Here is a 25,709-nt window from a genome sequence, read left to right as displayed (position 1 = left end):
GTTTTTCTTTCCAAATATTTCCTAAATTATGTTTAACAGAGCAAAGAAAATTTCACAGTATGTCTGATAATATTTTTTTTCTTCTGGAGAAAGTCTTATTCGTTTTACTTCAGCTAGAATAAAAGCAGTTATTACTTTTTAAAAATATATTTTAAAGGTCAAAATTATTAGCCCCTTTAAGCTATATATTTTTTTCGATTTTCTAGAACAAAGCATCGTTATACAATAACTTGCCTAATTACCTAACCTGTTTAGTTAATCTAATTAACCTAGTTACGCCTTTAAATGTCACTTTAAGGTGTATAGAAGTGTCTTAAAATATTTTGTAAAATATTATTTACTGTCATCATGGCAAAGATAAATCAGTAACTAGAAATGAGTTAATAAAACTATTAGAAATGTGTTGAATAAATCTCTTCGTAAAACAGAAATTGCATGGGGAAAAAATAAACAGGGGGGCTGATAATTCTTCAACTGTATATAAAAGATAGAATGGAAAGAAAATAGAAATTGATAAAAGATTTAGAGGACCAGAGTATTTTGGATATGCTAGAAAACAGGAGTGTTGACAAATTAAACGAAACATACTATGACGATGCTTAAGAATGACTAAAGATTGGATTAGCTGACAACTCAGCTGACATTAGATCAAATTAATATTAGGACGGAGACATAACAAGTCTGTATTTGTATATCTGAATTCACTATTATGAAGTGACCGTGATATTGATCTGCAATCAAGTAGCCTATTGTTGAATGCCAGCACTTCTAAACTGATTAAAATAGAATCGCACACTTGACTGATATGAACTATTAATTCTAACAATTCTAATATAGAGAGTACACAATTTTATTGTCGTACCTATTTTAAAACACAGGATCACAAGACCGATTGTGCAATAACTGTCTGAAAGTCATGACAAGTTGTTCGGAGCTATGGACGCAATCAAAACATTATCCAGTCTTTTGTCGACATCTATTGGTAACTCAGTGATACTACACCTAAAACCAGCTTCCTAAACACCCAAAATGACGTGTGTCTATATTTAACACACTCTTACCTCGACTTTGAATCTGTCGGAGTAAAAAGCAACACATTCGTGTGTTTGTTTGATTAAAATGGTCAATCTGTTTGTTGACTTTTGTTTTACACATTTCTGAGCATGCGCACTGACGCCCTGTGACATTCTGATTTACGTTTACCGGTAGTTGATCTCCGTTGGGGAACGTTGCGTACCGGAGCCGGTTATGGCGTCGGTGAGTCGTGCTGGATCATGAGGCGTCGGGATTCGTCTTAATTCGGGTATTGGAGAGTAAGGAGACTGTGGCCATGGCTGGGGTGTTTGATATCGATTTGGACCCGCCGGAGGACAACGTGTCAGATGAGGAGCTCTCCGACGGGGTATGTACCCGTTAACCGGCTCGTTTCAGATTTTCCGCATTGACTGAACCGGCCTGAGAATAGAGCCAACACCTTACCGTTTTAAAAGCACGGCTTAAAAGTGCTATGGCTGTACTATGGTAAAGTGTGACAGTACCGTGGTCGGCTATTATATAATTGACAAGTTATCACTCAATTAGTCCAACACATTAAACCCAAGTTACAATGGTGTGTCTGAAAAAGCTTAGAATAGTCCACTAATCTCTTTTTAATCATGTTTTAAAGCTAAAGATTTAAGGGTTTTGGCTGGTCTAAGCTGGATATTAGCTGGTTCAGGCTGGTTATTAAGATGGTGGGTCTTGAAACGGCAACAAACCATCCACTAGCTAAAGTTAGTCATATCAGATATAATGTTAACTACTAGCTGATTATTTAGGACAGAATAGCTGGTCAGCACGTTATTGATTAACTGAGACAGCTTAAAAAAACAACAACAAGCCTTCTTTTCAGAAACCTGAAACTTTGAAAGTCAAGATAAACATATAGATGCAAAACAAAATTGTGGTCACCAAATATACACTGTCTCATAAAGCAAATTGCTAATCTGTTCAAGAACAAACATTGTTTAGAACATTTTCTAATCTACAACCTCAGCCAACAATCATGTGTGCTTTCATGACAATGTTTTGTTGCAAAGCAAAACAATTGTTCACTAACTCACAGGAGCTGACGGTTTGTTTACAACTATAAGAGGGAGGAAATATACCGTATTGTTCATCAGAATTGTACTATCTGTGCTTTTCTTGAATCCAGCAACCTGTATCATGTAGTTGTAAACAAACTTTGTTAACTTGCACATGAGTTTGGACAAGCAAATGCAATATTACAGTACCTGATAGGAAGCTGTCATGAACACACCCAAGGCTGTGGATGACTGATAATAATGTCTGAATAATCAGTTTCACACATATTATTACCGGTTTGCTTTATTAGACAGACATCAGTGTGTCTTGCTGAATTGCTGGTAATTTTATTATTGAGCAATTCCAGCATTATGGATGTGACATTTGTGGTAAAATCTCAAAACATAAATTCACAGAGAAAGTATTTCTTAAGGGTATATTAAAACTTCGGTTTATATTGTAAAAACCTCCAACCACAGAGTTAAGGGATCAGAAAAATATCAATCTGTAAACATTTTTTATATTTTAAATGAGGAAATAAACATTTGTTATGGATGTGTCCAAAATAGTCTGTGAGTTTACAGAATACAGCGTACTTTGTAGAAATTCTGTGAATTAAACTGCACAACCCAAAAGAAACAATGGTAATCAAAAGCATAAGAGTCGGCTCACTATAGAACAAAAACGATTGATTTTATTTTATTTGACTTTTTTTTTTTTTTTTTTTTACATTTATGAGGAAAAAGCTTTGTAATGGATGTGACCAACGTAAAATTGGCACTTGTGTGATTTTGGTTAATCAAATTTAATCATTTGAAAACATTAACAGTGACAATTTTTTAATATTTTTAAATCACTGTAAAATACTTGCTTACACACAAAAAAATGCAGATTTTGATATTTTGGTGGAAATGCAATTTTTTTTCATGGTAAGGTTGACATTTGCATGGAATTGCTCTATTATATATATTTCTTTGAGTCAAAAGTGCCAGTAGCCACTGAATTGTGTTTTATCAATCACCAAAGACCAATGAAAATGTATGTTCTAAACAAGAAAATAAGTCACCTACATTTAGGATGACTAGAGGGTTATAAAGTAACATATTGTTTTTCCTTTTTTTTGAAGTATCGTCCCTTTAAACTTAATTTGAAACACTAAACCTCATTGATTGCATAATCAATGGGGTTTAGTGTTTGACACATGTTTTTTTTTTTGTGTGTGTGTGAAAGTTTCAGGCTGTGCACTTGCATTGCCACTGAAACAAAAAGAAAACATTAAATATCCATTGCAGGTCTGAGTTGCATTGGTCAGACACTCTCACTATTGTTAGACTGGGTCCTGTAATGTGATAACAGCCGATCAGTGACCTTGATACTCTGTCTGGTGCAGGAGAGCCAGTACGCATCAGTCACTGCTATAGATTGAGCTTAAATAGCTTTGTCAGATCTGCACACTGTGTGCATTTGGTAAAAAGCTGCAGTGCACGTAAAAAAATCTCTGTAAACCTACTAAAATCACAAAACAAGTTTTCCTTTTTTTTGTCCACAGGCCAAGATTAATGAATATATAGACCAGTGCAGCGGTTTTGAGTTGTGAGTATGTCAAAGTGGACAAACTAAATTATATCCTTTGTATCTCTTATCCACAATTAAATATCTCTGTTTGAATGTTTTGGAGCAGTATGGAAGATTGTGAAAAGTTTGAGATCTCTGAAGACAGTGTAAATCAAGGAACTGAGAAGATTCGTCCAGAGTGTTTTGAGTTGCTTCGTGTTTTGGGTAAAGGTGGATATGGAAAGGTAAGCAAGACTAGCAGTGTTTGCTCCCTGCATGTGACCAAAATACAGCATGTATTTTGGACACACAATGTTGGCCAGAAAATAACAGTTGAAAGCTGTAGTTCAAACATTCTCTTGTTCTCAACAAAACTGCATTTATTTAAAGAAACATACTGTATAAATAGTTCTATTGTAAACAGTGTTGGGAAAGTTACATTTAAACATAAGTAATTACTAATTACATCATTACAGTTGTATTTAATTTACTTGTCTAAATAAAATGTCTGAAAAGTAATTAAATTACTTAATGATTATTTGAATTGCTTGACTAAATACTGTTCAACATCTCTATAAATCTCAATGCTTAAATTAAATCATTATAATTCTTTAAATCAGAGTTATATATGGCATTTTAGCTTTGTTAAAGTGTTATACCTAAGCATTTTAATAACAAACATGACATTATTTAGCCAACAAACAGAATTATTCTGCAAAAAGGGAAAAAAAAAACTTTTAGAAAACATGAAACGTTTCAAACCAATGACACCATATTTCATAAATACTACATATTGTCATTCATTTTTTACTCCGTTCATTGTTTAAGCATGCACGATTATCCTGATAAATGTAATTTTTTGCTTTAGAAATTGAATAATTATGCAAATTTAATTTAAATACAATTAAATACAGTTACTTTAAATACAATTTCTTTTAATTAATTCATACCGAACCGTTTTTTGCAGTTTTAAAGGAAATACACTATAAGTAATCCATTAAATAACCTAAAACTGTAACAGTAATTCCTTGCTTTACATTTTTCTGTAAATAAAGTAATTTTACTACAGTACCTTGTAACGTAGTCACGATACCATTCATTCATGTCATAATACTATATCAGCTGAAGTATTGTGATACCCAGTAGTATTGCGTTACTGTAATTCATAACTCAAATCCATGAATTAAAGAAAAATGTCATAAATACTATATTTTATTTGTTATAATAGGCCTACTTGAATAAATTAACAATTCCCTTATTACTGAGCAAAAATCATTTGCACGTCTTTTCACCTACATTTTTTTTCAGTCTTATCAGGTAATCCAAAGTAATTCAAAATTTCCCATTGTGATGTGTTCTTTTTAAGAGATTGTCACGGTTGTTGTAGCTATTAAATCATATTGACATGAGCAGCAATGAAGGGATTTAGATTTGAACTGAAGCATCAGTAAATATGCAATAGGCTACCATATAAGGCATGAATTCTACACAGTTTTGTAACCTTAGAAGACTCCATACACTATTAAAATAAAATGGTCTATTGTTGCACAAACATGTGAAAATTTTTTTCCACATGCAACATTATGTACTGTAGACAGACTGTTAATGACAATGCTACCGTTTACAAACTACAGTGGCACTGCCAGTATTTTGGAGCCATAGTATCATGATACTGCCATAGTACCGGTAAACTGTGCAACCTTAGTACCTAGTTACATTGTAAATAATTACACACAATGCTGATTGTAAATTATTCTTAAAAGAACAGATTTTTACTAAAGAAAAAAGTCATTTATTTGTAAATCGTCTTGCAGGCATTACTCCAGTTTTCATTGTCACTTGATCTTTCAGAAATCCTGCTAATATGCTGATTTGATCCTTAAAAAACAATTTTTAATGTTATTCATGCCGATGTAAGAGATGCTGTAAATATGCAAAGAAACAAAAACACAAAGATTTGATTACTTCAAGAGTTTGTTTGTAGATTTATTTTTTGTAAATAATTGTACAAGACCAAGCCATTTCTACCAGTCTTTTGACTTTTGTTTGGGTTAGCGTCATTTGTTTTGTTTGTGTCATTTTTTCTGTTGTTGTGTTTAAACAGGTTTTCCAAGTTCGCAAGGTTGCCGGGGCAGCTTCTGGAAAGATATTTGCCATGAAGGTCCTGAAGAAGGTATTGCCCTGCATATTTTCCCCATATTCATGATAATTTAAGTCAGCCTGGGCTGGTTCTGCTGGTTAACAGGTTTTATTAGTGTGGTTTGCTACAGGTGGGTGAAAAATGTTTTAAGGATTCATGACATGTAAACAGTGCCAGTAGTGTTTTAGTGTTTTTCTTTTTCACATCAGCTGCTAAAATGTTTCTTTTTATCTTTTTGTACAAGGGTAAATTGCAATGTATTTTATAAAGGCTAAAACGTTCTTAAAAGTCTTGTTTAAACTCCTAGTAACACTCAAAATGCCCTTTAAAGGGTTAATAATACAATCAATTATTTATTTTGACACTATTGATCAAAACAAAAGACACACAGTAACACAAAATGTTATCATAACACTATGAATACAATGCAATGTTAGCTGACCAAGACCAATTTTACATGGATAAATATGACACTAAAACTGCCAATCTGTGGCAGACAGTCATTATTAATTGACTTAATTTATACAATCAATAATTTTTATTAAATTGGGTTAATACAGGAAATAAACACAAGTGTGTTGAAACTACTGTAGTCTACATCTGAAGTGGATCAAAAAAGGTTTTTCAAAACAAGAATGGGTGTTGTTCAAAATTTTGTAGACAACCTTGATAAAAGATGATGGTCCTCTTCAAATGTTGACTGCTGTGTTTTCATTATTAAAACGGAAATGTAAACACTGTCTAAAATGTGACCTCCTCGATGATAATTGTTTTTGAATATAATCATTAACACATTTGCAACCACGCTCATATACTTGGGGAAAGTTACAGAGGGGAAATAACTTTAATATTACTAAAGCATATATCATGTTATTAAATATAAAAAACAAGCTCATTTAGGGTAGTTTTTAACTTAAGTTTAAGAATTCTTCTTATAGGCTTCTTCATGAATTCTCAATGTGTTTCTTTGTGATTTGAGTGAGACGCTCAACAATGTCTGCTCACACAACCTTCAAACAACAATTATAATATTATCATAGACAATAAATATCTTCCACCAGGATGCTGCTCTGTTACTATAAGCATATATTGGCCTCTTCATTGAGTGCAATTATAGCTTAAATAGCTTTTAAACTACAGTTGGTAACAAGAAGAGCAAACATTAAGGCAGTGGACACGGTTTAATCATTATGAGACCTTTGCTGCATTGCTCCCTGCGGTTTGTGTGATTAAAATGGTTTAGATTCCTTTCCTGAATTTGATTTACACGTTTATTTATTGCAACAATAGCATTAATGACACCGACCTGATGAGTTTAGAGCGCTGATTAGAGGAGTTACAACACAAGTGTGAGTTTCCACACATCATATCTTAAAGCTTGAATTCTGTTGCTTTTATCTGTTTCAACAGGCTATGATTGTACGCAATGCAAAAGACACTGCTCACACTAAAGCAGAAAGGAGCATCCTGGAGGAAGTTAAGCATCCCTTCATTGTGGACCTTATATATGCCTTTCAGACAGGAGAAAAACTTTATCTCATCCTGGAGTACCTCAGTGGTGAGTTTAACATTTTCAGCAGCTAATTGGGCAAAAATACATTAGTAGTTAGGGCTGTGCAATCGTCTGGATGAAATAAAAAGTTAATATTTTCATATTATGGTCTTTTTTATTTTGTAGTGCTAAAATATTCATTGTTTACTGTAATAACTTTTCACGATTTAAAAGTACATTGTTTACTTTTTGCATTTTATTTGGTTGTATTTTATGTTGGGCTTACCTTTTTATTTATTTTATATTTCTACATCTTGAATCAAAAATTCAAGGTTCTGAGATTCTGACTTAAGTAAGAAAAAGAATTGGATATAAATGAGTACATTTGAACATGTCATCATTTGTCTCAGAAAACATATTTCTAAAGGTGCTGTTAATATATTTAGCAATATTGTAGCACTACAAAATTGCCCCCCACTGACTCTTTTGCCCCCCCAATACACCCCCCACTCTCCTCTAACTTAAACTCCTCGCAATAACTGCACTGTTTAACATTTGCACATTTAAGAATTTGCACATTCACTGCACCACATTGAACTGTTTACTTATTGAACTGTACATAACCACTGCATATGGACATTTGTAATTATGTACACACCCACTATAAATATACACTTGTAATCATGCTTATTTATCTGCATACTACTGATTATTAATAGCAACCTGTACATATATTCATATATTGTTACATATACACTTGTAATCATGTTTATCTATCTGCACACTACTGATTATTAATAGCAACCTGCATATATATTCATATATTGTAAATCTGCTCATAGCTTATCCAACCTGTATATAAAGTTCATAGTACATCCATCTGTAAATATCACCATAGTTTTTCTATAACTGCACTTTATAACTTATTCCTGTATCCTGCACTTGCTGCTATTGCACTGCTGGTTAGACCTAAACTGCATTTCGTTGCATTGTACTTGTACATGTGTGATGACAATAAAGTTGAATCTAATCTAATCTAAATCTAATCTAATTAGAAATTTTCACCGGATGTTGGTAACAACCAAAGACAACATGCATACATGCAAAGAAAACAAATCTAATTAGTTTACGAATTAAGTTTTGTGTAATAAGATGAAATGACGCAGGGAAAAGTATTGAACACATGAAGAATTGGAGGTGCAGAAAGGCAGTGAAAGCCGAGAGAACAGCTATAATCTCTTAAAAGTTCTTCAGCAACCCTCTGCCCTTCGTCACTGTAAATGAATATTAGCTGCTTCAGTCCAACATCTATATTATCAGGATGATGAAGATGAAACCAGGGTGGACATTTCAGCGAGACAATGTTCCAAAACACAGCAATGGAAACTCTCAAATGGTTTCAAAGAAAGAAAATAAAGCTGTAAAATGGCCCAGCCAATTACCTGACTTGAATCCAATATAAAACACAAATTAAAGATCATATTTGATAGTCGAGACCCACAGAACCATCAAGATTATTACACTTTTTTGAAGTCTGTGAAAAAAATCACAACTTTAATTCTTTAAGCTGCCATCACAGAAAAGCCTTTTATATCAAGTATTAAATGTTTCAGTAGTTCAGTACTTTCTCCATTCCATTGTTATTACCCATAACTCATTTTTCAGATTTCTTTCCTTTGTTTTGTTTTTATGTTTGTATTGTTTGGGATTTTCCAAAATCCGGGTTAATTTTTATGTCAACAGCTCCTTCAGAAATATTATTGCCAAGAAAAAACATGATGTGTTCAGTACTTACTGTCCCCACTGCTTACTATTAATTGATTAAAGTTACAGAAACATATAATCTATTGTGAGATATATCTATATATATCATCAGCAGGATATGAGATTATTTGCAGTTGAACACAATATAAATTGCCTTCCTGTAAAAAAATGTAATTCATTTTCAAATACATTGTAAAACGCAACATTTTTTATAACTAATTTCTAATTAGTATTTTTTGACCATACATAATATTTTACTAGTTATTTTGCAAATTAATAAAAAAGTAAAAAAAAACAAAAACAAATTAAGTTCTAATATTATTAAAATAGTTAAGAAAAATGTAATGGGAAACTGAAAAAATTGCTTTGGAAATTTCATGGAAATATCATGATATGACATCTTTGTCATATTGCCTAGTATTCCCTATTAGTAGCTGCAACAATGTTCATACACTGTAAAACCCAACAGTCCACTCCAAATTGACTGAAAGTTAATTCTACTCATTTGAAAAGAAATTTGAACTCAGTGTTGAAGGTAATAAGTTACTTAAATATCTAATTTCTTCAACTTAAATGGAGTAAGTTCACAGTACTCATTTAAATCAATTTTTTTTACTCAAATGGTTTGTTGTAATCTGTTTCCTCAAACGGTTTGAGTTCTCTTCATTTATTGGGTTTTACTGTGCTCAAATTGCTCCGTTTACTCAAGTGGATTAAGTTCACAGTACTCATTAGGATTAGTTTTTGAGCTTAAATAGTTTGTTGCAATTGGTTTCCTCATACAAGTTTGAGTTACCTTAACATTTTGGGTTTTGTAGTTGTCTAATATTGTCCTCTGTATGTATTTCAGGTTTGGGTGCAAAAAATAAACATGTATATAAATGTGAATTTGCACAGTTGCATAACATAGGACTTGCTTTTAGAGAAAGTATATGGAATGAGGTTGTTGTTTGTGTAACAGGTGGAGAGCTGTTCATGCAGCTGGAGAGAGAGGGAATCTTCTTGGAGGACACGGCCTGGTGAGTGAGTCCTATTACTCTTATCAGAATATTGATCGTTCCAGGGTCAGGATGACTTGTCGGATGTCTGTTTTGTGTGTAAACACTGATCTTGTGCGGGAGGGTTGTAACATTTTTTTGAACTTGTAGGTTAATCCAACATTTATAACAAATGCAGAGCGATCACCTCCAGCGTCATTCAAATTACGTGTATGAAAGCATTTTGGCTTCCTTGTAAAATAGGTTGATGGAAAAAGTTGTGATGGTACCTAAATGCTTAGGTTATTAAGGAAAGGTGTTTTCTGTTACTGTTTGTTTAGCCTGCATTACTACTTTAAGTGTAAAGCTGCACAATTAAACATTAAAAGATTGTGATCTCAATTCAAACCTGCACAACATAAATGATAAATGATAAGGATTTGGATACTTTTATTAAACCTTCAAATCACTGTTTTCAAATCTGTTTAAGCAAGAGAGATTCAGTTTTTACTCTTTTTCAGTTAGTTACAAATAATTAAGTAACACAGAAGTACTGGCGGAACAGTTTACAGTTCTGATATAAACACTGATGTTAATGGTAAAGATTAAAATCACCGTTTAATGGAACTTGATGCTGGTGAATGTTGTAGCAATTACGTTGTGTAACCAATGGGTGGCGAAAAAACAACCATCAAAATTATGTCACTGAATAGGTTTTCAAAAATGATACACCTTTCTATATACTGTATATACTGCTGGCGTTCTATATTTAGCATTATCAGCAACAGTAGCAAAGATCATTTTTTGTATTGATTTGTTTTCCTTTTTTTCAGCTGGTTCTTTTTTGATTTTATTTTTATTAAAATTACAGGTTCTAAGTTCTGTTTGTTAAAACCAATGGTTTTTGCAGTAATAATTTTGTCTAAATGAAAAGCAAATGACATTTGTCTCCTCCCAATTTTGCTGATCCGAAAAATAGTTCGATCCGTGACTCAAAAACTGTAGTGTGATCCCAACCGTGAGATTTGTGTTCTGTTACAACACTAGTGTATATGTATGTGTGTGTGTGTATACATATACAGTACATAGTGTATGTATGTGTGCATATGTCTATATATAGAAACACTTTCAACTTTACAATAAGGTTGTATTAGTTAATGTATTTACTAACATAAACAATCAATGAACAATACATGCAATACAGTATTTATTAATCTTTGTTTACATTGGTTGTTCATAAGTTCTTGATTGTTAGTTGTTAGGTAAATTTTTAATTTTTTATGTTGATTTTATTTTGCGTTATATTTTAAAGATTACTTGCATAGAATAAAATTGATTTTGTATTGCTTATTTTATTCAAACATTAATTACATAAATTATCAATGAATCATTTTGGATCTATTATTTTTTTCTTCATGTTTTTTATAAATCAACTTCCAGCTTTTACCTGGCAGAGATTTCCCTGGCCTTAGGTCACCTTCATCAGAAGGGCATCATCTACAGGGATCTGAAACCAGAGAACATCATGCTAAATTACAACGGTAATTATACACACACTCACGTCCGTCCTTTTATCCCAGACAGACAGCCAAACACTCAGCTCGCATCACAGAGTTTTCAATCTCTGAATGCACTCACTTTATTCTCCTCTCAGGTCATGTCAAGCTGACAGACTTCGGACTTTGTAAGGAGTCGATCCACGATGGTACCGTCACACACACCTTCTGTGGAACCATAGAGTACATGTATGTACAAACCCAGTTCAACAACTTAATTTTTACCACTACAGACCATTTCAATGTGGTCATATCATTGGCCCATGAACGTTTCCTGCTTGTTGTCAAGCTATTTCATAACTGTAACGAGACAATTCAATCATAACTTAATGTTAAAACAGCTATCATAACATTATTAGCTCAAAAGCTATAGAAATAAAAAAATGTAAAACAGGAAATACATTGGGATCATTGTTTTTGTTTACATCCCTCAAAATGGTCTATCACTTCTATAATGTCAATAACTAACTAGCCGATGTAAAAACAAGTTCACAAATATGATATATTGATTTTGTTTATGTTACTTTGATCTTCAATTTAAATGAGACGGAAAAGTCTTCTTCTTGATGTTATGTCCTCTTTAAAAGGGCAGTTCGAGGTCAGAGCCTCCATCAATCACATCTGCTGAAGGCCCATTTGGGGCCTCTGGTGTCAGTTGGGTATAAGTTAAAAAAGAAAAAAAAGACAGCAGAACAAAAAAATGGCTGGTTTGCTGGCCTTTTCTCTCTCTGTGCATTAATTTTGGTCTCTCTCTTTGTTTCTCTGTTCCTCTCCTCTTTCAGGGCACCAGAAATCCTCACCAGAAGTGGCCATAACCGAGCTGTGGACTGGTGGAGCCTGGGAGCTCTGATGTATGACATGCTAACAGGAGCTGTGAGTTTCTGATCTCACGTCTGCTCTCTGATTTCTTGCTGCTGTATTAATGTTTGACATGATGGAATAAATTAGGTCAATAAATTGTGGATTTTATCTGTGGGTAAATACAGGCATATAGATTTAACTGTACAGTATTTTGAAAACATTTATAGAATATCTGTGTTCTACCATTAAAAAATATCGTTTGGGTTGGTAAAATTGTTATAAATGTTTTGTAGAAGTCTCTTAGGCTCACCAAAGCATTTATTTGATCAGAAATTTAAAAATAGTATTATTGTTAACTAGTCTGGTAACACTTTATTTGAAGTACTAATTCCCAATAATAACTATTGGCTTATTAACATGCTATTATTAAGATATTGATTGTTTATTAGTACTTACAAAACATGATATTAATCTACATCCCTAATCCTACCCAATAAATCCAAATAATACCTTACTAGCTATTAATAAGCAGCTAATTAGTAGTTTATTGAGCTGAAAGACTTAGCTAATGGTTTATTACTAGTGAGAATTGTACCTAAAAAGTGTGACCATTATTCATTCAATTTAAAATTCAGTTCCTTTAGTCTAAAAATGACATTACTGTTTTAATGTATATTTTGGTAGATTTATGTTTTAAAGTCATATTTGCGTAAAAAACATAATTTTTGTTTGTATTATTTTTTGTTGTTGCTTAAAATATCAAAGTAGACAAGACAAAAGCATGTGTTTTAGCTTTAGAAGTGTTGGGAACTTTATATTCACTACAAATTAACTTTTTTTGGGTTATTTTCTAAGTACAAAATCTTCTAAATGGCATTTCTTATTTGCAATTTTATAAGAAATGTTATTAGACCTTTATGGACTTAAACAAATATTATTATTTCACTCAAACACATGCCTAACAAATCCAGTCGGAAACTGTAGAAACATAATTTTAAATTTGTATTAAATGATGATGATAAAAACAATATACACACACCTTGACCTTTTCAAAGGTTGTTTTAGGCCACTGTACCTGTGGCAAAGATACTTTTTAACGCAAACAGAAAGGTACAGGTTTGCCTTTAGGCATTTGTATAAGACCCTTAAATTAAAAAGTCTAATCAAAACCTGCTGCTATTCACCATCAACTCCAGTTTTCAGTTTATTGCCATGAAGACAGACCTGCACATTATCGCTAGACATGGAAGAGACTTTAAAATAACACGACAAGGATATGTGTAAATTTATCAGAAATAATCCCTGATGAGTTAATCTATTGACAGAGATTTTGCAAATAGTTGTCAACCTTATTTCTGACCTCAGTGACACACCATTTTGCCTGCCTAAACCCAAAATAACATTGATGTAATCTTGTTCAAACAGTTAATTTAAATAATTTAGATACAAATTTAAAGTTGCTCAACATGATGACCAAAAAGGTGAAGACGTCTGAACAGAGTACTTGTATGTGCATATTTGACATTTAATCCATTAGTGTATTTAAGGGGTTACTCCTCCCAAACCTTCTACTAAGTGAAGACACCCTTGGTAAATAAATAAGAGCAAAGAAGGCTGTGAGTGTCTTCATCGTCATCACAGCAGACAACCTGCATCATTACAGACGTCTTTTAGGGATGTAATTGTAGACCTACCTATGCTACTCTTTATATAACATAATGATATTGTGTAGTCCTATAATGTGACACAGCTGCTGACAATATGCAAGATTATAAAATTACTTCGTCTTCCTTCTTTTTTGTCCTCGGCTGATCACATGCCTGTTTAGTGTCGGGGTTCAGTGTTAAACATTTTCCTTTCTTATCGTTCCTATGTACTAAAAATGTAATTTTGAAATATATATCAGAAATATTTAGCTCATATAGATTCAAGTGGTGCCATTGTTTGTTCTTAGTGAGAGCAGAGGAAATTATAACTTCCTTCCATTGAGACATATTTAACTCTTGCGTATTGTTCAAATTGACTACCCTTTTGTTATGTTCGTGGCTGTTTATTCATTTCTTTTTCTTTATTTCTTTCTTTATTTTTTTTTAAATAAACTTTTATTTAGAAAAGAAGAAATGTACAATATAAACCAGGAAGTAATCTGTAAGAGACTGGAATACAAGTACCTACAGTTACAAAGTGATAGCAATAAGTAACAGATAAGAAATAGAAAAGAAAAAAGAGAATGAAATCAAGAAAGGGGAAGTACAATATTAAATGAAAAAACACAGAAAGCATTAAAGACTAACTTGCTGGAAGCATGATATTTTCATAAGTTTCTATTAACTTGCAAAATTGTTGTTAGATAAACCTATACCTTTAAGCAATTAATCAATTATAATTTAAAAAAATGTGCAAATGAGGGAGAGGATTTAAGACATTTTTGTTTGTGGATAAAGAATTTCGCATAAAATATAAGAAAATATATAAATATATTCTTCATTTTTATTTTTGGGACTAGAATAATAACAATTAATATCTTTCATTTTAAAGATTTGTTTTTTTGATTGTGATTTATTCAAATAATTATGTAAATCTGACCAAAACTTTTGTGAGATTTTAAATGTAAAAAAACACGTGAGTGAAAGTTTCCTCACTTTCCTGACAGAGAGAGCAAGTATCTGCAATATCAGTTAATTCTGAGATAAATGCATTGACTGGGTATATTTTGTGAAGAATTTTAAAATGAATTTTCTTTGCTTTGGGATTACATATTTCTATGGGAGAAGTCATGGCTGAAGTCGTGGCTGTTTATGCCCCATTGACTTCCATTATATTGATATTTTTTTATTCCAAAGTCTTGACACCATATAATCATGCATTTTTGATTGTTGGTGGTTTTCCCTGTTGGGAAGAGGTAAAAATTGTCATTTTCACTGTTGATCATCAGTTGGCAGCATTAAACCTTTAAATAGGCCTGGGCAAAAAAAAGTCTTGCTGTTATATAGAGTTCTATGGAGTAAAACAACAGATTATAGTGTGCGTGTATAAATATACTTACTATGATTACTTTGCCCTGAGAGCAGGGGTGCTTATTTAGATTCTCTCTGACATATCAAGGTAAGTGGGAAGGAAAGGTCTCACAGTAACAGACACACACTATACTCAAGATAAAAGCCAGAAACTTACATTTTTTTGTACTGCAACTGATGATCAACAGCAAAAAATAAAAAATTTGTCTCTTCGCAACAAGGACGCATGCATGATTGTAGGGTGTCATGGCTTTGCAATCAAATAATGTCATTATAATGGAAGTCAACGGGGCAAAAACAACCACTAACATAACGAAAGAGTAGTCAATTTCCCCAGAATGTGTTAACTTTTTGAACATTTTCAAAGCATTTACCCAAAATATGTGTCAAAAATCGTACCATTTGCTGAAACGCAAAGAAACTTGTGGGCAAAGTAGAAGTTAAAATCAGCCCAGAGTAGATGAAAACAATCCTGACAGCACACAAGGGGTAAAAACAAAGTAAACTTTATTGTGAATATTTTAAATATCTCAAGGAGTTGTACAGGGAATACAAACTTAAGTTTACCCCGACTGCATGCTCTTAACATTTAAACCCTTTTACTTTCAGCCCCCGTTCACAGCGGAGAATCGGAAAAAGACCATTGACAAAATCCTGAAGTGCAAACTAAACCTTCCACCGTACCTCACCCAAGAGGCTCGAGACCTCCTCAAAAAGGTAAATCAGTCAATCAGCTTTAGCGAGATATTCAGTCTTATTGCTTAATTAAACTGAGTTTGTGTGTGTGCCTGCTATTTGCATCCAGTTGCTGAAGAGAAATGCATCGGTACGGATTGGAGCAAGTCCTAGAGATGTTCTAGACATCCAGGTATCTGCTTTTCTGATACTTTGAATCTATTAATCATGCATACCTGACATTTACATATATAATGGAGTGTTCTGTATTTTTAAAAGAGCATTTGTTTTTAGCGCCACTCTTTCTTCAGACACATAAACTGGGATGATCTGCTGGCATTCAAAATTGATCCTCCATTCAAACCCTTTTTGGTAGGATCAACTCTCTGCAGATTTCTCTTATTGCTAATAGTCATGTGTTGTGTATGTTGTAATATGTTGTGTTGGATCACATTGCCTCACAGATATATGTTTTTGCAGCAATCCGCAGATGATGTTAGCCAGTTTGACTCAAAGTTCACTAGTCAGACTCCCGTGGACAGCCCTGATGACACGAAGCTCAGTGAAAGCGACAACCAAGTCTTCCTGGTGAGTCTGTGGTACTTTTTAGGCTAAATTTATCTCCGTGTCAACACTATACCTCTGTCGTGTCTCCAGCTGAGTTGCATTTATGTTTGTGCAATCATCAGATCATTTATCTAGAATGGATTTGAGCAGTAGGATGTGTATGTTAGATCAAAGATGTAGTTAAACTGTGATGTTTTCTATTTCTAAACATTTTCAAATTTGATTTATTTCCATGATGATGAATTTGAATATTCTACATAAATTCTCCAGTCTTCAGAGTCACATAATTCTTCATAAATGTTTCTAACGTGCTAATTTGTTTCCCAAGAAATATGGAAAACTTGAAATTTAAATAATTTGTAGCAATTTAATTGTCCTAACCTACTTACTCCCAGGGCCATTTTATATTGAAGTTGATATTTAGCCTCACCATGTTGGTGTTTGGTAGCATCTAGTTTTTATGAAGTGGGTTGTTAGCCCAATGGTCAACCCCCAACCTGGAGGAGCATGGCATACACGCATACACTACATGGGAGACACACTACATACAAACTCCACGCAGAAATGCCAACTGATCCAGCCGGTGCTCGAACCAGCAACCTTCTTGCTGTGAGGTGACAGTGATGTCCACTGCGCCACCGTTTCACCTCAATTTAATTGTCTTTACTTTACGTTATTTTTTTATTTTTTTGAAAATGTAGTTTTTATTGGTTTCCTCTTAATATAACATACAGTACCATACAAAATGCACACAATTTTTTTCACAGTTTAGAAAAATAAACTGTTAAAAAATTAGAAAAAATAATTAGGAAAACAGTAAGAGATGCATAAAGATGATACTAAAGAGCACAACAGGGTAAACACGTTTGTTGTTTAGGTGAAGAAATGAAATTCTCCCATAGATCAACTTTCTTATCAGTGTGTCTTTAAATGTCTTAAATCTCAAAAACAAAATTGTAGGCCTTAAAACATCCTAAACCTACTCACATTATGTGTTGTGGGTCTTAAATCTTTTTTTAACAGGTCTTAATTTTCCTTTGTCCATGTATAGCTACCCAATCAAGGCCATTAACACCCATCCACTCACCAACAATTCATTTCAATAAAACTTTTAACTTTTTGTTTAACTCTATTTACCATGATGGTTGAATTCATTTCCTTTATTTACTGCTGAGGAAGCTGACCTGGACAGATTGTTGTGCATACATAGTTTTTTATAGTTTTTTTAAACCTTCAAAACATTAATATATATATATATATATATTTAAGAAAGGTTATGTTGAAATAATGTGTATGTATACAAATAGAGCTTGCTTGCTTTGACACAATATTTAAAATATTTAACTCAGATTTAACTCAAATATTATTGCATTTATTCAATTAATTAAAAAAAAGTTTGATAGGGCAAATAAACATTTTTTTCCAACTGAGCCATTCGACAAAATCCTTAGCATTTAGCTAATGCTAATGCTAGATAAGTCTAAAATTTAATTCATAATGGTCTTAAAAATGTCTTTAAATGTCTTAAATTTAACCTGTAGAAACCCTACTTATGACTGCCATTCATTTGGGCTAACGACACATTCTCAGTCATTAATTCCATTCATAATTTAAGTAAAGAGCATTGTCTTTCCAAAACCTCAGTATTATACATGCTGCTATAGTTATGCCAACAGTTAAAAGGGAGAACTCGTAACTCAATATGTGGAACTTCAGTTTTATCACCTAAAAGACATATCCTGGGTGAGAGGGGAATATTAAATCCCAGGCCTTCATCTAAATGTCTTAACACAGGTTGCCAAAAAGGTTGAATCTTAGTACACTGCCATAAAGCATGGAAGTATGTGTTCACATTTCTAGCATTTATTATCGTCCAAACATTCCATTCCTTACTGTTACTTTTAATCAACTTGATGCATTATGTATTTCTTTTAAAACATTTTAATCACTTCAAACTTTAAACTGTAGTGTTTGTTTTTTTTTAGTTTGTTGTGATTGAAAATTAGGGTAATTCCACCAAGTACTGCCTTTTTTAACTGATCTAAAGTCAAAACACTGGTATTGTGTGTTGTAAAAAAGAATCTAAATATATTAAACACAATACTTTTTTATTATTATTTTGACCAGTTGTCAGTTATTCTTTAAAATGGCAATATTTTTTATTTTAAAATTAGGGAACAGATTTAATAGTTTTCAGAATTAAAAAAAAAAAATAGTCTCTAATTTGTTTCCCTATAGAATTATATTTTAACAGATGGATGCTTATTTATCTCATTTAATGTTACACATACTACATGCATAATGATAACAGATTTTCTTCATAAATGTAAACAATATGTGCTTTACAGGGTGTCCGCGGGGTCTTAAAAAGTCTTAAATTCAATGAAATGGTGTCTTGTACATCTTAAATCATTTTAAACAGGTCATAATTTTTCTTTGTTTACGTAAAGCTACCCAACAGATCCAACACACATCCAATTACCAAAAATACAGCACAATAAAATTTTGTGCAAAACTATTTATAGCTAATATTATAACAGTCAGTTGTGCACACATTTAGTTTATGTACGTTTTAAAGAGTTTAAGTCAAATTAAGACTTAAATTTCTTTATATGTGAATTAATTCTTAAATTACTTAAATTTAAAAACTCATTACATCTCAATAACACTTTTTGCAAAACTCTATTTATAGCTAATATTATAACAATCTATTATACATTTAGTTTATTAAAGTTTTAAAGAGTTTTTTTTAAGTTGATTAACAAAAAAGGGTCTGCTTGATTTGATACATTATTTAAAAAATGTGACAAAAAATGTAAGAAAGTTAAGAAAAATCCGTAAACTGCAAAAAATGCTTTTCTTGCTTTGATTTTTTTAAAGAAATATATTTATCAAAAATAATATGCCAAAATTAAGTGAGTTTTTCCTTAAAACAAACAAAACAATCTGCCAATTTGGTGAGCAAAAACTTTTTATGTCAAAAGAAAAAACAAGATTGTTTTGCTTACGCCATTTTAAGGAAAAACTCACTTAATTTTAGCATATTATTTCTTAAAACAAGACTTGCTTGTCTAGAAAATGCTTCTCGTTTTAAGAATTTTTAGACAGTTGGACTAGAAAAAAGAAAAAAAAATCTGAGTAAGTAAAGAATTTTTGCAGTGTAGCATTTAGCCCTATATAAGTCTGAAATTTCATTCTTAATAGTCTTAAAAGGGTTATAAAAAAGTCTTAAGTTTGACTTGGTAACACCTGTGGAAACCCTGTCTTTAGAAAAACAGAACAATATAATGCCCCACCAAGGCCTTGCTGTACATGACACTGTAACCCAAAAGTATCTTGGAGGAGGTCTCAAAATTTGTTTATACACCATTTGATCTTAATTACCATCAGCATGCCATGTAGAGCCCTCAAGAATGCATGTGAGATCAATTTCTGTCTCCCGACCTACATTTTGAGTGTGTGTCATCATTGTACATGTGGTAAATTAGTTATTTTTCGAGACACATTTACGAGAAAGGGATAATGTCTGTCATCTGGTCTGTATTATTACTGTTTAACTGTGTTTTCCAGACCTTTTTTTTTTTTTTTTGCGTCGTCATAATTGCATATCCTCTACACTCTGCTATTTTCTTTATTTTGTCAACCCAAACACTTTTTTTTTTTATTTAATCTCTTCTCGGATGTCGTCTTTCCTCAGGGCTTTACATACATAGCTCCATCTGTGCTGGAAAACATCAAAGAAAAGTTCACTTTTGAGCCAAAATCCCGGTCACCTCGCAAGGTTCTGGGAAGCCCAAGAACACCAGTGAGGTAATCTGTTGTTTACTCATTCCACGGAGGTTTCACTCCGTTTAAGTGTTTGGTTTTATGATCTTGTAGTGCTGGGAAAAAATAATATGGATTATTTGGGGGGAAAAATATTGATAATAAAAAGGATTTAATCAATTATGATCTTCCACTTTTATATTTGATTTTTCACTCTAAAGTTAATCTCTGGATTCAGTTTGATGAGATAAACAACTTAGATTTATGAACTGGTTGTTAGGGTTGCACGCTGAAAGATTTTAACCAATTCAGATCAAGTCCTTTTGAATAATTTTAATAGATTAAAAAATATAATCAATAAGTTTGTATTTTTATATTATAATGTTCATATTATCTGCAGTTTGTGCAGCCAAGAAAATAAAAAATCCAACCTGATATTTTAGCAGCTCTGGCTAAACTATACTAAACATTTCTGAGAGTTTTGATCTTCTTTATCATTGTATAAAAGCCTTAACCAGGGTCTAAGGTCACAAATTTAGCATTGGCTGCTTGAATAAAAAAGTAATGAATGTGAATGCAATAAAAGTTAAGTAACTGTTTACCCATTTTGCTCGATAAATTATCCTTCTTATAAATATTGTGCATCCATACTGGTTTTTAGCTCATCTAAAACAAATAAAAAGCAAACAAAAGAAAATGCATTGTTACTTTAAGGTAACTTTAAAGTAGTTCAAATTTACTATTAATATTTACTCGCCTTAAAATAGTTCCAAACCTTTATTTGTGTCTTTGTTCTCGACTTTGGAAAAAGGTAGCCATTGACATCCAAAAACATACTATGGAAGTCATATGGTCATATTGTAAAAAATATCCACACATTTATGCGGAATTTGAGAGTAACTAAAACTTAATATAAAACAAAAACAAAACCTACCTTGTAAACAAAGCAAGTCTCTTATGTAATAGATCTACTAAAAGACTAATATTACTTTACAAACTGTACTGTAAATAATTTATATCAACATTTTCATATTAGTCAATAATATTACTGAAATTAATTTAAGAACTGAATCAATATAAATGCTCTAAGAATCTGGGGATTGCTGCATGCGGGGATTCTGTGTGGGAAACAAATAGAGGATATTGAACCGTTTTGAATTAGTTACGTTCTAAAAATAGCCTGCAATAGGTGAAATCCACAAAGTATTCCACTTTATTTTTTTACAGTTATTATAGATGTTTTGGGCTGTAAAACCCCCTATTTTACACTTTATACACTTCTCTCAGGCAGACATTAACATTTTCACACTTTTCTCTCTTGCTTAAAACTCTCAAAGTTTAAAACCTTGTAGAAAAATAAGTCCAGTATTATAGAATAAAACTAAAGATCAAAACCATTTGATCTTCATTTATTTATTCTGTAATGGCGTCCTACATCCGCATAAGTTCTACCTTCCTTTAGCATGTACTTTTTCTGCGATGATTAGCATCTTCCTCTGCCTTTTGGGTGCACCACAGGTGCCTTTGATAGTGATTGACAGTGGTCAACAGCCAGTCAGGTGACAGAACACAATGCACTGAAGAAAAAAGCATGTCAAATTACATTAAAAAAAACTGCGAGGCCGTGGAAAGTCAACCACGTTATTGCAAGGGATCACTGTATACCAAAACCAAAAATCTTTTATTTACCAATTCCCAGTCCTGTGGACTTCTAGTAGAGAATGCCATTGATTTAGTTGATCACTTTTACAATGTCGACCAAAAATGAGGACCAAGTCTAAGCTTCTGCATGCTACAACATGCTCATCAGGTCAAGTGCACAAACAAAGATCCATAACGCCATACTTGCTTTTTCCAGCCCGTTGAAGGCTGAAGTGGAAGACGGTTGGTCTCGAGGTCCACTTTTCCCAGAAGTGACCACCTCCTCCTCTCTCCTGCCGCCCACTGGTGCACTAAAGCAGGCGTCTAATGTGGAGCAGATGGACATGAGCAGCAACATGGAGGCCTCGGCCCCGCTCCCTATCAAAAAACCACTGGGTTCCAACACAGGATCCTTCATGAAACAACCTCATCCAGTGGGCGGCAGAAGACCCAAGCATTTGAAGATGAAGCTTTGATGAACGACTTTTGAGTTTTGCACTTTAGGAATTAGTTTGATTGCCCAGAATGCCTTTCTGCACCCTGTTTCAATCTCATAAATACTTGCCACCTCACACAAGCATGCAGAGCTTGTTCAGGGTTTTGTTGATCCAAATGCTGCTTGCAACGAAAAACACAGAGACCAGTTTTGTTCGTCCGGTGACCCCCGAGCATAATATTAACGGTTTATTCTTTATAATTTATGCTCATGCTTAAAAAAAAGCGAGAAAATCATAATATCTTCTGATCTATATTTGACGTTTGCTCTGAGATTGGGCTGCTTTGTAATTGTGATTTTTTTTTTTTTTTGCAATAGAAATTTTTTTTATTACAGTCGATGAAAAATTTGGCTTTTAATTTACTTTTCCACAAGACGTCTTTTTTTTTTCTTCAGTAGAATATTAAGGAAACTTTTAAGCTGAAACTGTTCATTGGTTGTTGATTAAATGACAATGTCAACGACTGTCAGCACTTTGAGAGTTGAGAAAACATTTACAGGCAAAATTAAACAAACACTCACAGACTCCCATGATACAGTGAAGACTTCTGAAGAGAATATGAGCGAGAAACTGGACATTATTTACTACATTCTTACCTTTAATTTCTTGCACAGACCAATTGTTTCACTTTTATATGGCTTCAGTGCATCATTAGGAGTCACAGGTATTGCCTGCATGTGTTTTTCTGACTCTCAAAGTGTAGATAATCCCTAGCTTGTATTTTATGACCTCAGTTTCAGCAAAACATCACCTTTAATGTCATACTGAAGAGAAAAAGGGCTTAGATGGCCTGGAGGAGAATAAATCAACAGCCATTTATTATTGCTATTATTATTATTTGCATGAATTATCCCTCAAAAGGGATAAGAGAAGATTCTTTATATATTAAAGCGGAATTTGATTTGTGATGTGATTTAATTCCCGAGTGGTGTTAGCCGAAGCTACCAACTATGATATAAGCTGTTTTTCTTTAGTATTTTGCTCTTTTCTGTGTTGAATGATTTCAAAACACTTCTGTTCTTGATTACATTTAAAATTCATACATTTGAGTATGAATCTACCTTGCATTTACCTGCAACAGTCAAATCACTGTTTTTTTAGCATTATTTTTTCCAAATCAGCTGTCTGACATGTACTTTAGTTTCCAGAATGCATCATTCTGACCAAAGAATACCTAAAAATAGCAGAGAACACAAGAAAAATTAACATCAAATGTATAAATACCTCCCAGCCACATTCAGATATTAATATGCTGTTACACTTTTGTGGAAAATATGGGTGAAACAAAGTGTATATTCACTTTTCAGCGTCACCCTTAGTATTAAATACAGTAAGGTATCAGATCTAAAATCCTTTCTGTAACCAGTAATTCATAATTTATTCATTTTTTTCTCCTTAAATTGTGTGTTTTGATTTTATTTTTCTCTTCATGTGCCATTTGTTTTTGTAAACTATGCAAATTATTTAATCACCACAGTCAAGAATGTTGTTCAGGATTTTGCTGGATTCGAACGCAAAAACAAAACACCCTCCTTTAATTTGTATTATACTTTGCTTCTTTCTATGGTGGCGTTGGGAGTCCAAAAAATATAGTTTTATTTTTCTCAAGGACTTTAAGAATATTGTGATTTTTAATATATTTCAGGATGTACATACACTATATAAGGGAAACAAATATCTACTGGGTTATAGAAGTGTGGAAATCTGTGGTGGAGGGGAAATCCAGAATGTTTAAGCATAATAAAACAAAACAAAAAAAACTACATCAGTATTTGATTGCTGTATATATCATATACATTATTCATGATTGTTGGTGCTCTTTTCTTGTGATATAATTACAATAGATACAAAAAAAGTGTCATGATGTGAGACTTTAAACCAGTTGGCGCTGAATATGGATTCTTTTACATGCAAGAAAGCTTTCTTCAGACAAAAGCATTCCTGTGTTGGTCAAACTGCTGTTATATTCATAACTTAACATCCTCATCAGTAAAACTGCATTTAGCATCCCCTTTTTCCAAAGGAAGCATAAAAAGGATGGTTTTCTCCATTAAAACGGTGTTCTGTTGTGACATTGTTACTCACTGATTGAAAGTGATGTTAACTTCACATCCCCGATTATCATTTCCGTCATGTTGATTGTATTTGTGGTTGTACATTAGGAGGCCATTGCTCTGACTGAATTGTATAGACTTTGCAGCAGTCTCCATCAAGCCAATAATTGCCGAACTCACTATGCACAGAAAGCAAGATTTCGAACATCTTAAGCTGTCAAATACAGTGCCTACTGATAAACAACAGCCTGCAATGCTGTGGTGATTAACACTCTGTAATGGCGTCATATGAAGGCCTTTGACCAGCAGCTTAATTAAATCGCCTCATTATCGGTACTTTGACCATGGAAGCATTGCTTTTTGCATTTTTGTACGCTGTTATTGACCGTTTGCTAAAACGACTTAATGCTGGCTGGACGAAAGAGGTTCGTAATGTGTCCTAATTGGCTTCGTGTATCACTTTATTTGACAGTCTGTCGTTATTTTTACCGCAAGACTGGGTTTAAAACCTCTTAAATGGTCTGCTGCTGACTGTTGCAGTCACATTGGAATATTAAGACGTAAACTTGGTGCTAAGTGTTAATGGTTTAGGTTTTTTATCTTCATTTCAATATGGTCCTATAAAAATGTAATGTAGTGTGTAATTGAGCTTCAGAAAGTGCCGAACTGAATCTGGTCTTGAAAATCATTAGGTGTTGGCGATAAATCTGCACTAACCTGCTGGTAAAAATGATTATTAGAAATGCTGTCAGACAGTGTAACTTTTGGGCTTAAAACAAGCTTAATGGTTTAAAGCAGGGGTGTCCAATTTCAGTCCTGGTGGGCCAGTGTCCTGCAGAGTGTCCAACTTCTTTTAACACACTTGGTGGAAGTTTCTAGTATACCTAGAAAGAGCTTGATTAGCTGGTTCGGGTGTGTTTAATTGGGGTCGGAACTAAAATCAGCAGGACATCGGCCCTCCAGAACTGAGTATGGACACCCCTGGTTTGAAGTATTGAATGAAGAGATTGTGTGTAATGATTAATCTGGTGTTCTGTGATTGCTAATGTTTGTTTTGAAAATCATTTGAACTCAATCCCTGGTGAATTCTACACAATCAATAAAGTTTGAGAGTATTTATCAAGTCACTGTTGGATTTGCTGGGA

At 33.1% G+C, this 25,709-nt stretch overlaps 1 protein-coding gene across 1 annotated transcript; it reads left to right on the top strand.

The window, feature by feature from the left end:
- Positions 1–1,182: 1,182 nt before the first annotated feature.
- rps6kb1a (ribosomal protein S6 kinase b, polypeptide 1a) lies at positions 1,183–25,687 on the top strand. Its single transcript, XM_685634.10, has 15 exons — positions 1,183–1,402; positions 3,614–3,657; positions 3,746–3,863; positions 5,723–5,791; positions 7,169–7,316; positions 9,976–10,033; positions 11,432–11,532; positions 11,646–11,736; positions 12,330–12,420; positions 15,975–16,082; positions 16,171–16,233; positions 16,335–16,412; positions 16,521–16,628; positions 20,305–20,417; positions 22,231–25,687. Exons 1-15 carry the CDS (start codon positions 1,331–1,333, stop codon positions 22,487–22,489), a joined length of 1,521 nt encoding a protein of 506 aa, XP_690726.4. The 5' UTR covers positions 1,183–1,330; the 3' UTR covers positions 22,490–25,687.
- Positions 25,688–25,709: the final 22 nt, after the last annotated feature.

This window comes from Danio rerio, chromosome 10 (genome assembly GCF_049306965.1).
Source record: "Danio rerio strain Tuebingen ecotype United States chromosome 10, GRCz12tu, whole genome shotgun sequence".
Classification (NCBI taxonomy): domain Eukaryota; kingdom Metazoa; phylum Chordata; class Actinopteri; order Cypriniformes; family Danionidae; genus Danio; species Danio rerio.
This window is presented reverse-complemented; position numbering and strand designations above follow the sequence as displayed.

Bases quoted from the DNA above. Each gene is read 5' to 3' on its own strand.
- rps6kb1a (XM_685634.10), top strand. From the start codon at position 1,331: ATGGCTGGGGTGTTTGATATCGATTTGGACCCGCCGGAGGACAACGTG. The intron at 10,034-11,431 runs GTGAGTGAGTCC...ATCAACTTCCAG, and splicing joins TTCTTGGAGGACACGGCCTG to CTTTTACCTGGCAGAGATTT. The intron at 20,418-22,230 runs GTAATCTGTTGT...TGCTTTTTCCAG, and splicing joins AGCCCAAGAACACCAGTGAG to CCCGTTGAAGGCTGAAGTGG.